This window comes from Ostrinia furnacalis, unplaced genomic scaffold (genome assembly GCF_004193835.3).
Source record: "Ostrinia furnacalis isolate ACB-3 unplaced genomic scaffold, ASM419383v2 OfSCF2585, whole genome shotgun sequence".
Lineage (NCBI taxonomy): Eukaryota > Metazoa > Arthropoda > Insecta > Lepidoptera > Crambidae > Ostrinia > Ostrinia furnacalis.
The window spans coordinates 198,539-213,254 of NW_021132824.1; the positions used below are offsets into that span (position 1 = coordinate 198,539).

Sequence of the window (14,716 nt, forward strand, 5' to 3'; positions counted from 1 at the left end):
CCGCGGAGCAGGTAACGCATCGGATCGCGCAGCGGAAGCCGCTGAAATTAGCGCACCGATGCGCGCGCGCCGAAACTAAATACCCAAATGTGATCCATCGGCTGCCAAATAAGGCATGAATCTCGGATTTCGCGCTGGCACGACCCCAGCGTGCTAAACGCGCGCTATTCCCGTCTAATACTGTCGAAAAACACGTAAAAACGTTTTTATTTCTGTGCGAGCGGCCTCTAAATTTAGGCCGTATGGAAACCGAAAGTAATACGAGCGATTTTGGTCGGGAGCGAGTTGTCTGTATTTAGATTAGAGCGGCGCAGTGCGCGCGCGCCGCCGGTGATGATAACGCATCGCAGTGCATTGTAATGCCGTGATAGTGATCGATGTGCAGTGATAGATTAAAGGATTTGGATGTCACAAATGCTGCCCGAAGGAGGAGGTCAGTTTGATATATTTTTTAACATTTTGCTGCGTAAAATTTACGTACGTGAACTTTTGTCGCGTTATCAGCGACCTCAATTCGTACTGATAAGATTGTGTCCATTAAAACATTGCGTCAACAAACCACTGAAAACATATTTGGAATTCTATGTTGTTATAAATTAGAGCTATTACCCAATTGATTGCAAAATTATTTCTATTACAACAGAAACAGGAATAATATTGCATTATCGACCGTCTGGTTCGATACATTTTGATTTATCGCGCTTTTTTATTTTACTTCACTAATAACAACGAGTCTCGCGCTAATTAGTAAGTTGTTTACATAACTATACAACTCTCGTAATTTGTGTCCTGACGATTTAATTGTTCAAATACTTTAATTTACGATTGTTTTTTTACTGTATTGAGCTACCAATATAAAATTGTTGGACAATTACTGCAATTTATAAATTAAATAAATTAATGAGGTTACAAAATTGTTGACTAGGTATTCTTCAAACACTTTGGAATTTATTTTAAATTAATCAAAATTCATAAAGTCCCCTCTACATACTTGTACGTGTACGTAATAAATGGTACTATATTATGTGCAATATACTGTTGTTACTTAGCAATATTGTTTATGTAATTATACTGTAACGGCCTACGCTCTACGTGATGCGGGTGTTAGTATTAAATCATTGCGCATTTTAAGTAATATACAACCTACTTTTATGTTCAATTATAACGAAAGGTCATAGATTCTCAACATGTTCTTGTTAACTTTATTTTTCAAAAATCACGTTTAAGCAAAACATTTCTGTCAGAAAAAAAATTACTGAGTAGCTACCAGCTACAGGCTTCTATTTTCAATTTTCAGCTTCTTTCAGATTGTTATTTCTAGCGTTTTGGAGATTGTTAATTTTTTTAGACTCTTCAAACAAGATAGATAGATAGAAAGAAAGTATTCTTTGTGTAAATTGACGTGCTGCCGTCTATACCTACAGCGATACATTATACAGCTTGATAATTCTTGCTTCATGCCCATTTACGAATTAAATATAGCTCAGTCAGACGCTATTACTCAATAAATTTCTCCGCCCCACTCACAGACACACGGCCCTATTCTAATATAGCGTACTCCATAGTAAGCACAGAACCGAAATAGATAGATTTGACGTAGACTGTCACACGTGGGCATCGCATATATCGCGCGAGCTCGCAATATATCGCGCCAGCTCTCAATATATCGCGCCGGATATGTGTTTATAGCCTTTATCCAGTTCAGTGAGAAATAATATTCTTTGGTTGCAACCTTATTTCATCTCAATTAAGTTCAAAATAGATGGTAACAATTTAACCACTGTTGGCAAATTCTTTGTCTGCAGAAGAATAAATTGGATTAAAATAAAACTATATTTTTATTTTTAAACAATAGTAATGTTATAAGATCATTTATAACGTGTTATTATAAGCCATTTCAAATGACTCTACATCCTTTTGCCTTACTGACATGTAATCAATGATATATTACTATGCAATCCAAGTTATATTATGTCCTGTTGGTCTAAATATTGGAATTCCACCAATTAAAGCTCGAAATTGAATCTACTTTTGAGCTTCGTTAAAACTCTTATATTTTCTTCTTATTAATTATTGCAAGCAAAGTTTTGAGGCGCGATGCCGGGTAACACAGTTTTTTTTTTATATTTATCAGTTTTTCCTAAAAAGTTCGGTAAACAAACTAAAAAATCGTGTCACCGACCCATTTTGTGGTGATTTTCACTACAAATCAGGCAAATGTAATGTGTAATGTGTGTCACATGTACTACCGAATACGTCAGTGTTTGCTCGTCTCACTTTATGGCGCATCAAATAACAGCCGTGCCTAATGACACAGACTACTTCAAGCTTGAGGAAATATTAAAACTTAAGTCATCATCATCATAGCCATAGGTAGGACGTCCACTGCTGAACATAGGTCTCCCCCAATGATTTCCACGTTGACCGGTTGGTAAAGGCTGGACAGGCCGCTACCAAGACTTATGTACTTCACTTTTAATTTCTTATGATTAGGTGTGAAGGCCAACACTAGACACTTATATTCTGCATAAATATGCATTTGAATATTTTAGTTCAATGAATATTAATTTGAAAGGTTTAATTGCAATAGTTACAGATTAAAATACAGATTATATAGTTACAAAAAAAAAACAGCACACCTGATTAAACAAATTTATATTGATCAGAAAAATATTTTCTTACGATTTGTACCTAATAAAAAAAAAGAATTATTAGTTAGTCCGTTAACCCCTCGTGGAAAGGTTCACCACATTGGTCGAGCGGGGCGGCCACATTATTCAATGCAATCCATAAATAAATAAACAATATTTCAAGTCAAGCACAGCTAATAAAACTAAAAAGGGCGTTAAAAAGTGTCACACAAGAAAGTTCCGCGATTATTATTGAGTTTTCTCACTACTTTATTTGCCGCAAACAAACTTTTATGTTTAGTAGCACTTGCTAAATAGCCACCTGCGCCTGCGTCGAGGTGTTTTCAGTTATCGTCGCCAAATATGGGCGGTGAATGTCTCTGTCCAATTTGCGAAGAGCCAAAGAGGCAATGTTTGCTGTTTCAATATTCCGTACGGTTTTATTTGGGTCAATTTGCCCGTATTACACTGTTGACATTTCAAACTATAAACTATGTGTCACTTCAAATCTTTTTTATGTGAATTATAGGAAATCTGCTTGTTTTTTCATATAAAAACAATGACTTGCAAGCCTGTAAATAGTAATTATTTGCAAGAATATTAAAATTTAACCATTAAAAAGTGTGAATCTATGCTGTTTTCTTCATCGTTAACTTATTATAGTCGCGGGAAGAGCCTGGATGCGTTCATTGTGGAAAACCTTGGGGGAGGCCTTTGTCCAGCAGTGGACGTCATTTGGCTTAAACGAACGAACTCATTATAGCAAAAAACGAATATGCTATAACGATAGTAACCTAAAAGCTATTTATACTTTGTCATAAAAAAGTAATTAGGCCTAATCATCATTAAAATTTGGCCACTGTGTCATTTGGCCGACAAAACTTGGCTAAACCACTGATAATAATGGCGCCTATTTTTTAGTTATCTGCTTTTTATAGAATGATTATTTTACTAATCTAAATGTTTTTTAATAAAAAAAAAATATGGACTCTGATTTTGCTATTAATGTAGTCTGAAACTAGGGTTGATACTAACACAGGATAGAAATAGATTTTTAGATGCACATAGCTACAAAAACTGTATTTTTAAAGTAAATACATATAATATAAATCTAAGTTAATAGCAAAAAGGAACTCAGATTTCAACAGAATGTTTTCATTAATTGGATGGTTTTTTAATAATTTATTTTACAAAACCTGTGATTCTTTGAACTTATAATTTGTCACTTGGAACCCTTTTGCAAAATATCCAAAGGTTTAGCAAAGTTTGGGAATCGATGTTAGGATTTCTTAAGAATGAAATTAGGCAGATAAAACTGTTTAAGCTATTTATATTATGCCTTTTAACTCATATCCTTATATACCCATAAAAAGATACTAGTAGCTTTTCTAAATCTCTCCTACGTACATAAATAGAGTTTATAGTTTAGAACAAAAATGTGCACCCACTTAATAGCCTACGTTCGGATTTAGCATTATTATGTAAAGCCATCTTCCCACTATGGCTAATCCACATCTTTGGTCAATGTTTTGTTGTATATTGTAATAAATAACTTATATCTGTCATCTTAAAAAACACCTTATTACTAAGAAGATAAGAGCGAACGATTGAACCTCCCAGAGCTCTCCTACGCTGGTTGATATGATTCATTCTGTATAATAATTTTGTTCTCCATTCACCAAATAAGGACACTATTATCGTTCCCTTTATGCTGCTTATTTTATAGCAATTTATTTTGTATGCAGAATGCCAAATTGGACTCCAAGCCACTTAGATTGCAAGCCAAAACTGTAACTCAATGTTCAACAAGAACCATAGTATAATTTGCTACATTTCAAAAATACTTGTATAAAAATTTGTTTTCTTTTTAGAAAAAGCTTAAAATGCTTTTTTGTGTAACGACTCAATCGGATTTGGCAAATCGAGATGGGAGGAACAATGACAATATTGTGCTATTGACATCTTAGTAGGTAGGTACTATGTAGTTGGATCGTAAGAAAACAAGTAGAGTGGTAGAGACTGAAATCTACAAGAATCTAAGAAGTCTAACAATCGTATTCACAAACGATGCTTGCACAAGTGAATCAGCAAATCGAACGCACAGCGTTGAATAGAGCTCTGTGATTGGTTCGTGTATCACCCTGTACGTCCACGCGCACTGTGAGACCTCATAGTAATGTTTGTAAATACAGTAAGCGTCAAATAGTTCGTGACACCCAAAGTGGGCAAAAAGTTGACAACACAACCTCATTCCAATTGTAACAAAGACGTGTTGCGAACTTATTGGCTCCTTTGGGTGTCAGACTGAACTCTACATGTAAATAATTTTGTGTTATTGGCAAAATATGTACCAACTTGTAATAGAAACCCACCACCAGTGTTTTAAAATTTTAATACCAACATTATGTTCACAAAATTGTGATCACCATCATCATAAAACAATAAAGCACGTATTAAGTGGCCATAAGCAGAATTATAATATTGTGAATATGAATTCACTCCCACGATATTGTAGGTCCACCTTTGTAACCAACATTTATTATTGTAACTTGGCCGGTGCTTCTCAAACTATTCAATCAATCACCCACTATCTTAAAACTATTAAGTACATAAAAGAAAAAAAAATCGTGTTAAAAATATTTGCTTATTTAATTGTGAGTAGCAGGGAAAGTTGAGTTTGTTACTTTTGTGGTGAAGTGCTATTCATAAAATAATGTTTTAATACTTTTTTATTAATCTTTAGAATTGAACACAAATGCCATATTATGATCTGTAGGCAGGACGTAAACTACAACTACAAATCGCTGCACAAAATCAACTGCAAAGTTTCTTTTTGTGTATGTTGATTTTTATAATTTAATATAACATTAGGTTTATTTTATAGACCTATGTATCTTTGTTTAAAATCAAATCAAATGGCCGTGAGCTATCAAAATTATCATCTTCTTCATTTATTTGACCAAGTTATTCCCAATTTATTTGACAAAGGTAATTGCGTTTTCGACTCCTCTCAAAATGCGCGTGCGCCGGTCACGTGGTTGTGTTTACCGTTCCGTTGAGATAGTTTCATTTATAGATGTCCAGTTTTAGGCAGGGGACTCTCATAGATATTTTAATTTGCATACTGAATTCAAAAAAACTTACTGATGATAACACGAGAGATTAACACGAAATAATTATAGTAAGTAAAAATCCTAGTGCTGCGCATTTTGGCTACCTGCAAATAAGTAAGCTTGCACTTAACGCAATGAACGAAACGTACCAAAAATTAGGTAAAATTTAATCTTTTTTCCAATACTGAAAGAAAATGTTTTATTACGCAGAAAAAAAAAATACAAATAATAATAACACGGGCATCCCGCGTTTAGTCACCTCACAGCATCAGAATGTACGCGTTTCCTCATTTTTTGCGGTCATTATTGAATGAACCGAGTTGTATTGTATGTAGTTATGATGTCACCCAAACAAAGTACCTATGTAGAGTCAGTAGTTGTATGGATTTGATACAAATAACATGCTGTGAAAGGAATATTCGCAAGTTTATAATAAGTGATGAGAACTCTTCATGAAGAAGGTAAGAAGTTTTAGACAGATTTGAAAAATACCTGTCATTCAACAGTCTGGATAATTGCATTTTATCACAGTGATTAAATTTAGTCAACCTGTAAATAAGCAATACTGAACCATTTGTTACATATCACAGTGTGTCATCTTACAAAAACATACTTAGTTCCGACTATGCTCGTACATTTATGTAAAAAAAACAATCTGAGCAGTAATGGGTTAATTCTGAAAACAGACGATATTGAATATCGCTTCTGAAAATCCTCCATAATTATCCGGTCAGCTGTAATATGAAAATTTTTCTTTTATTTTTGATAATGATTATATCCAAAATATTGATATCACCAGAATCACGAAAATCGCGATATTTGGCAGGCTTTCATTTTATTTTTTTAATTACATTAGCAAACATTTTAATGGTCAACAATATTTATTGGACTGGCGCTTAAGATCAGGTCTGTATCAAATCGCTTTATCGCGGATACTTTTAGCTAAAATACTCAATTTACGAGTAAATTCTTGCGTAACAGATAATGATGTTTAGTTTACTCCACCAACTGATTCAGTGACGCATTGGCGCTGCGCCAGCGCAGGGCGCTACGTAGCGTGACGTCACATATCCCGGACTCCCGGTACTGTGCTGTCGACAAGACCGATATATTATGTATTTGTTGATTTTTTTTCCATGTATAAATACGTGATGATGAAAACATTTATAAAAATATTAACCTCGTGCGATGATAAGTTGAAGTCCTACTCCGGTACAATGTTTACCTAATTATTGATCCGTGGTCTAGTGGTTAGAATTCAACGCTTCGATATCCAGTTGGGACACAAATCGAAATGTGTCTTTTGTTCTTAATTTTTTGTTTACTCAGATAACAGTAGAAGAAGAGATTCTTGATGTAGGTATATTTTGCTTTGTATCTGAGTTTTAAATTTAAGTTAGTATCTTCAAAAATGTTAAATCGTACCACACAGAATAGGTATATTTAATTAAACCCAAATTAGCTTACAATCGTGTTTTAGCACAAAACGGATGTTAATTATTCCACCGTGTCATCGCTTGAATCGTTCGGCGTAGTAGGTAATCATTCCGCAGGTTTTACTGTGAAAATAACAATGCTGTTGGTTTAAAGAATGTAATTAACTGACTTTGTTAAAACTAATTTAGAACTGGTTTAGGTGGCAGTTCTAATACGTAGTTTGAAACTCAGTTTAGTAATTTTTGAGTTTGTGTATTGAGACTGATAGAGTGCCTTAGTTAGTTTTATTTAGATGTAGGCAGCAGGTACATACTCATAATTACAAACCCTGTATACCTTCATACTGAGCTGACCAATTTGGTACAACAATTTTGTTTTGCTCATGCTGTTTACTTAATTGTATTGTTTTTATTTCTGGTACCAAATATTTTTTCTTTCTAATGAAACAGTTTAGTTGCCAGATAGGCACTACCCACATCTTAGGCACTACCTCATGTTCTGGATAGTGATTCTATGACATAATTTAAGGCTGAGTTGCACCATCTTATTTTAACTTTGACGAACGTCAAAAATCTGTCAAACTCCATACAAAAAGTACCGGTTATCGTTATAATTACGGTCAAAGTTAGGTGGTGCAACTCAGCCTAAGTATAGAAAAGAAAAATGTTTTTTATTGTGTAACACAACCTTATATATCACTATATTTTTTTCTTTCTGATAAGATTAATTAATTTAATGACTGTATCTATCTCAAGATCGTTAGTTAATTACAGTGTCATCATATCGATCTACTTTTCCATAACAGAATGGGTATATTTACAAAACACAGATCAATTAGCACAGAAATCGTATCAAGCCATATAAGGAAATTCTCTCACTGACTCACGTGACCATTATTTTTATACTTCTTAGTGGGAGACGCTCGGATGACAGACTATAAACCCAGTTTAGATTTATTTGTATCGTCCGTTAATTTATTTGGGTTGAGATAGATAAATTACGCACTAATTTTATTAGTTCGAGGCCATGGCTAATGATTTATGTAGTCGTACCTATTACATCAATGCTAGGAAGCAACTTTGTTTAAAAATGACTTACATAATGGCATCATAATCAGGGTGTCCACTGCAAATGTTCGAAAAAATTCCCTGACTTTTCCCTGACTTTCCCTGACATTTTTTTCAAAATTCCCTGACCATCTATGTATACAACGTGTCCCAAAATTCAAGGGTAAGCCGACGCCACAGGATGGACATAGTCATGAGTCATGACTACTTTAGGAAAAATAAGGAAAAAAATCTATCTCAATTATTTTTTAACTTACACAATAAATGATGAAATTCAACGAAAATTGACACACCTTATGATATTTTACATTACCACGACCACAATTTTTCAATAATTCCTGGTTTTCTGTTTATATCGGCAACTTAAGTAGTGCTGCTGTTCACCCCAACTCTTAAAACCCCCAGAATCCTTGCAGTTTTTACACAAAAGTTAATCAAAATATTATATTTCCTTAAAATTTTGAACGATTTTTACTTTCACTCCATTTTGACTCATCGTTTTGTAAAAAAAAAGTATGAACACTACTGAGGCAAGTTTTTTTAAAGTTGACGCAACTATCCAAGATTAAAAAATGGTAATCTAAGAAACCTAGTCGNCCCTGACTTTCCAGAATGTGGACACCCTGATAATCTAACTATGTATATTTTTAACATTAAGGGTTAAAACAAAACCTTCTTTGCCTGGCCCATTCCCATTTTATTTGGGGTCGGCTCTCAGTGTCATGCGTCACCAGGCGGCTCGGTCCTCGGTCGTCTCACTGTTTTCTTGGTTAAAACACAATCATTAATGCAATTTACACAAGAAGGTGTAATTTAAAGTGTAATGGTGGCCATACACGTTAGGGTTTGCATGATGGTTACGACCGTACATGCTTAACCAACAGGTATAACCGAGTTATCTATAGCACATACACGTTAGGGTTTGCATATACAATCTAAATTTATTTAACTCAAAGGTGACTGACTGACTGTTATAGTGATCTATCAACGCACAGCTCAAACCTAGCAGTAACATTAAGATTTCTAGCAACAGGGAGAACACATGAGTGTCTTAAATATTCACCAACATTCACTGCCACAGACTATAGGAGACTGAGAGAAAACTGTGCATGCAAGCATGAGCGGGCGCACACACGCTCGGTTATGCATGTGCGCAAACATAACCGAGCGACAAAAATATCTTTTTTGATATTCTTTAGGTTGCATGTACACGCACCAATAACTGTACAGTTTTATAACATACACGCTAGGGTTTGCATGTCGGTTAAGCATGTACGGTCAAAACCATCATGCAAACCCTAACGTGTATGGCCACCATTATGTCCTTTCAGTCTATTCAAATAAACTCATCTATTTAGGTGGGTACTTTACCTTTTTTTGTGAAACTGAGTCGTGTAGTTTACCATCATATATTTAGTATACCTACGGACGACAGCATCCAATATGTAGGATTGTAGGTATAGGTACTTATAAGGTTGTAATAAATGTAAAGTATTTGCAGAAAAAACCATGCCATGTTATTTTCTCCCCGAATGTCCTCATTACATTCATACCGATTTTCCCCTAAACCGTAAAATTGCACACAACCGTGCACTTGTCCCAAATCCAAATGCAGATGCAGCACTCATAGCGGGAAATTGATATTGTTCCCCGAATGCGCGCGAGTTGTTCCCGTATGCGCGTGCGCGTTGCGAAATAGGCAGCGTCTTTTATTCGGGCGCGCGTATTTCGGTCGCGCTCGGGTTTCAGACGTTCAAATCGGCCCGCTTTTTTGGGCAAGCGGTCGGGTGACTGCGCTAATTCGAAACTTAAATAAAGATAACGTTTTGGACTTACGATGATTCAGAGCAGACAATATTGTAGGCTTCCAGTCGCGTGGAAGGATTAGGTAATCAGTGTCCGGACACCAAATTGGCCAATTTGCAATTTTCTAGGTAGTCGTCGTATGTCAATTAGCAGCAGTGAACGGATCCAAACTGTCCAAACGGTACTGTAGTTTGATGTCAGATTCCAATGCGACTTTGTGCGTGTGTGTCAGTGCAAAGTTAAGTTTCTTCATTGCCCAATTAGCTGTTTTCCCATGATAGGGTGCATCTAGCCTCACACACTTTTGTTTGGTAGAGTTACTTGAAAAATGACATAGAATTCTAGCTTTGTTTGATTTTGATAAATAGGGCCCCGATTCTCCAAATTACACCCTCTACGAAAACAATTTCAAACTACGTACGAATCAATTTGACGCGACTTCCAAGAGTCTTTTAAAACACCTTGTCAGTTTTCCTCCTCAATGACAACCGAATCCAACAATCGTACCATTGAATTTGGGTTTAAAATAGAACATTTCGTTGTTTCAGAAGTGATGCGCCGAGTGGCGTGCGGCGACGTGTGTCCCGCGCCGCCCGCGCCCGCGCCACAAGCCCTGCAGCCTAACAGGTGATGCCTATTTTCTTTATCAACACATACGGTACCCGTAGCCCAAAGGTGACGGCGCTTTGGTAGCGATAACCGAAGTTAAGCAACGCGCTTTGCCGTCGGAGTTTGGATGGGTGACCATTCTTACAGAATGTAGTAGTTTATGTAAAGATTTCCATAGGAGCGACTTATTCGTACGTCCAGCAGTAGACCCTTGACTGAAGGTCCTATGTCCCCTACATGGGACAGAGGGTTTCCACAACGGTCCTTCATCACGTTCGGACTTAATCTCGCTCCAGGTCTTGCCGATTTTCTTCGCCTCGTCTGCTACAGTGCGCCGCAGTTTTCTTGGGGCGACGACTTAGAGCAGTTGACAATCATAGTCTAAAATGATAATATTCTGCGTTTTTCGGATACCAGTTTGTGGTAAATACCTAAGTATGATGGTTAAATTGTACCTATTCGAAACGATTCTGTATTAAATAGGTAGCACAACATAATACCTCACGCATGCTCTGAAGGATGCGCGAACAATGTTTGTGCAATATTAATAGTTTGTCGTACTCACTCCGCGCATATTGCCGGTCGTGGGCAGTAGCATTCGCACATTGGATTTAACTGCTCAGTATTATTGCAACATATGATATCAGAATATTATACGGGACAGGCTGACCATCAAATTGCGTTGTATTAGTTTAGTTAACCGTTTCATATGGGTGGTCTACGAATATAATATCATACCCCTCACTTCATAAGACTAGAATTTAATGATAACTTTTTACTACTCCACTAAATAATCACGTACGCAAGAAGATTTCTGAAGAAATAAACATGCATTACCCATTTGATACCCAAATCAAATGCGTCATGTTAGTACAAGATTTTAGTTCGATAATTTTAGGAGTCCTTGATATCTTTTACTGACTGGTTTATTTCATCCTTTCCAGAACATCAGAAAACAAAGAGCTTCTCCGGCAGCAACTCCTATCAGCCAGCAAAGATCGCCTCGCCGAAAAGACAGAGCCGCCTAAGCAGAAGCACGTGCGGAACCGGCAGAAGAACCGATGGAAGCTGAAGTTCCACCACCAGGCCCTCCCGCAGGAATACCTCGACCACTACGAGCAGAGCCTGCAGAAAGCCAACGCTAAACAAGCGCAGAAGCCAAAACCACAAGAGAAACCCAAAGTGGAACCCAATATAGACTTAAACAACATCACCAATGAAACCTTCAAGATATGGGCGCAGAGGCTAGCCGGAATACAGAACGAAACGGGAACATTAACTGTACCTAGCGTAACGTCGGTCTTAAACATGGCAGCGAAGCCCAAAGCTGAAGAAAAGAAGAAGAAAAACCCAACCATAGCACCCAGTAAGATCGTGACCTACGACGATCTTCCGTACATGGGCGAGATGACATTGAACAACTCTAAGCCAAGAAGAGGCCGGAAACCTAAAAAGGCAGACATTTGCCACTTAATCTACGAAAATTACGGAACTGTAGTGCCAGGACAACCGCCTCCTGTGCAGGATAGATTGAACCAGCTGTCAATGAACACTCAATATCGACCTGAAAATGCTCCTACAAGTACTCCTAAAACAGATCTGCAGAACAAAATTATTTCAAGTCTATTAGAAAGGAAGTTGTCTCAAGAAAATAAAAGGCGGTTAGAAAATCTGTCGCCGCAAAGGTTTAACAGCCCTGATGAACCGATGCCAGAAGCACCTCTCACTATCCCAGGGCCTCTACACAGCGACGATGAACCCTTGAACTTGTGTATTAGAGATCTCTCAGATCTGAAGCTACAAATTCAGAAAAAGTTCGGTAACATCTACCCTTCCATGCCTGAAGTGAAAACTGAAATGGAATCGGAAGCTGATCAAGAAATCCGAAAGACTGAACAGTCGAATGCAATTTCTGTGATACAGAGGAACACGAATCTTCTGCCTGCCACTGCGAGCAGTTCACCAGACCTGTCCAGGCAAACTAGGAATATATCTCCAGCGTTATCAGAGCCAGCACAGTCCACCGCTAGTCCAGACGGCGAAGGGAAATTCCCTGGTTACGTATACTGGCCTAACGCTGGCATCTACATGCATCCTTTAGCTTTACAAACACAACTATTATACTACCAAAGGCTAGCAGCGGCTGGGCAGCTGCCTAGCGAGGATCAAGACCGTGCCAATTCAACACCAAGCAGTGTCAACGAAAGTGTGTCTACTGAACCAAACTCGTCACTAGACGAGAGCAAAAGCAAATTAGTACTCAAACAAATATCAGAACTGTTAGACCCCAAAGTGATAAAGCAGGTGGAAGAGGCGAAGCGAAGTCCGGACCAGTCAAAAATGAAGAGGACGTCCCCAAATCCTGTGACGGGTCCAGTAAAGAGAAAACGGTCCGCAATATTCATCCCTCCTATGCCGACGAAAACTAGCTCAACTACTCCAACGACAGAAGTCAGCATCTGTAAATTTAAATTTACTGGTGGGTCGAAGCCTTCTTTGCAAGAGAAGAAAATGCTGTCAGTAGATTCTGGAGGCAACTTTAGATACTACAGCGGGACTGGCAATAAGGGTAACAAAGGATATGATTACTTGCATAAGAATTCAAACCAAGGAAGACAGGCTGAGGCTGAGGCTACTGCGTCAACTGTGGCGAAAGTCGAAGTCCCAACATCTTTGAGCAAGGAAGAGTTAAGTAAGAAGAAAAGGAAGTCTAAAAAGAGTTTGCAGAGGGAGAAATTGGAGCAGACGTTTAAAGAGAAGGGGTTTCTGATACAGACTCAGCAGTTGCAATCAGCCGAAGGGGCAACTTACTGCAAGTTTAGGCAACTACGGAAGTTTACGAGGTATTTGTTCAGGAGTTGGAAGGATTATCTTCCTGGGGAGTTGGAAGAGAGGAACAATGCTGAAGCAGTACCTGAACCACAGCCGTCTCCGGCAAACGAAGGAACAGCTGGAGAATGGGGCTGAGAGACGGGACGTTGGGATTGATAGTGTTCTTTTTGGTTTAGTTTTATGCTGACTGTGCTAGACAATAACCGTGGTTTTCATAAAAAATATAACAGGTGTAGCACCGTTTTAGATCAAAACTTATTTTGAGAAAGTTTCTAGTACTGATGAAAAGAAACTACAGAGTTAAAATGGTGCTGAAAGACTGTTTTTATTTTATGGATAAATAAATTAAGTTTGAATGAAACATGCTGGGAGTTATTAGTCGAAGTCTAACTGTATAGACTTTATTTATTAGGTTGAAGAACTGTCAATTTGACAGATATAACTTTACGCCAGAATGTTTGATGCAAACCGAGGTAGTGCTTATTAAAATACACGCGAGTGAGAATTAAAAAACGCTTTGCACGACGCTATCAGTCCCTAGTCTTTACCAGGGCTATAGGTTCGATTCCACAAATGTTTACTAGCTCTAAAACTGTCATTGTATCTCTTTCTTACAAACTGCCAAAAGATACATTTAACAAAGTATTCCACCACAGTAATATGATAGATACAAATCATGTTGTCCCTTTTTATTTACTAAAGAAAGAAAGAGATGGTTTGATTTATAGAGGCAGTGGAATCATGCCCAGTATAAGCCAAAGAAGTGACGCGATGTACCGGCCCAAAATGGCCGACAGATGCATTTATTTATATATAGTGAGACTAAAAGTTACTCCGAATTTCTGAATCGCCGCTCCGTCCAAGTACTGAAATGTGTGTCGCTTTATGTTTTTGTGTTGTGTACCTTATATTAATATGTTTAGGGTTTATTTCACTACTAGAGGGTCTTTTCAAAACGATTGATATCTCAATATCCTGGACAGGTGTGTGTTTAAACTTTTTGCATACAAAAAGGTTGTAAATATTAATTTGTAGGTGGTGAAATGAGCCCTAATGTTTTTGTTACGGATATTGGTGATCTGAGCTCAAATAATATATTAATTTTGTATCAAATTGTGACAATAGTTAGTGTTGTGCTCCTGTTGTACCTAATTTTAACCAGTAATTTATAAGTTGTAAAACGTTTTAAGCTGTTAGCATTTTTATAATAAGTGTACATGGC

General features: G+C 37.3%; 1 protein-coding gene across 2 annotated transcripts; it reads left to right on the plus strand.

The window, feature by feature from the left end:
• The first annotated feature begins 206 nt into the window (after positions 1 to 206).
• On the plus strand, positions 207 to 14,302 carry LOC114355940 (uncharacterized). 2 transcript variants are annotated; one of them, XM_028308991.1, is made up of 3 exons: positions 207 to 433; positions 10,602 to 10,680; positions 11,607 to 14,302. In XM_028308991.1, the coding sequence occupies exons 1-3, from the start codon at positions 406 to 408 to the stop codon at positions 13,627 to 13,629; spliced, it is 2,130 nt and encodes a 709-aa protein (XP_028164792.1). In that variant the 5' UTR covers positions 207 to 405; the 3' UTR covers positions 13,630 to 14,302. The 2 variants fall into 2 exon arrangements, with proteins under 2 accessions (XP_028164792.1, XP_028164793.1); XM_028308992.1 differs by lacking the exon at positions 207 to 433 and adding an exon at positions 6,125 to 6,204.
• The last annotated feature ends 414 nt before the right edge of the window (positions 14,303 to 14,716 follow it).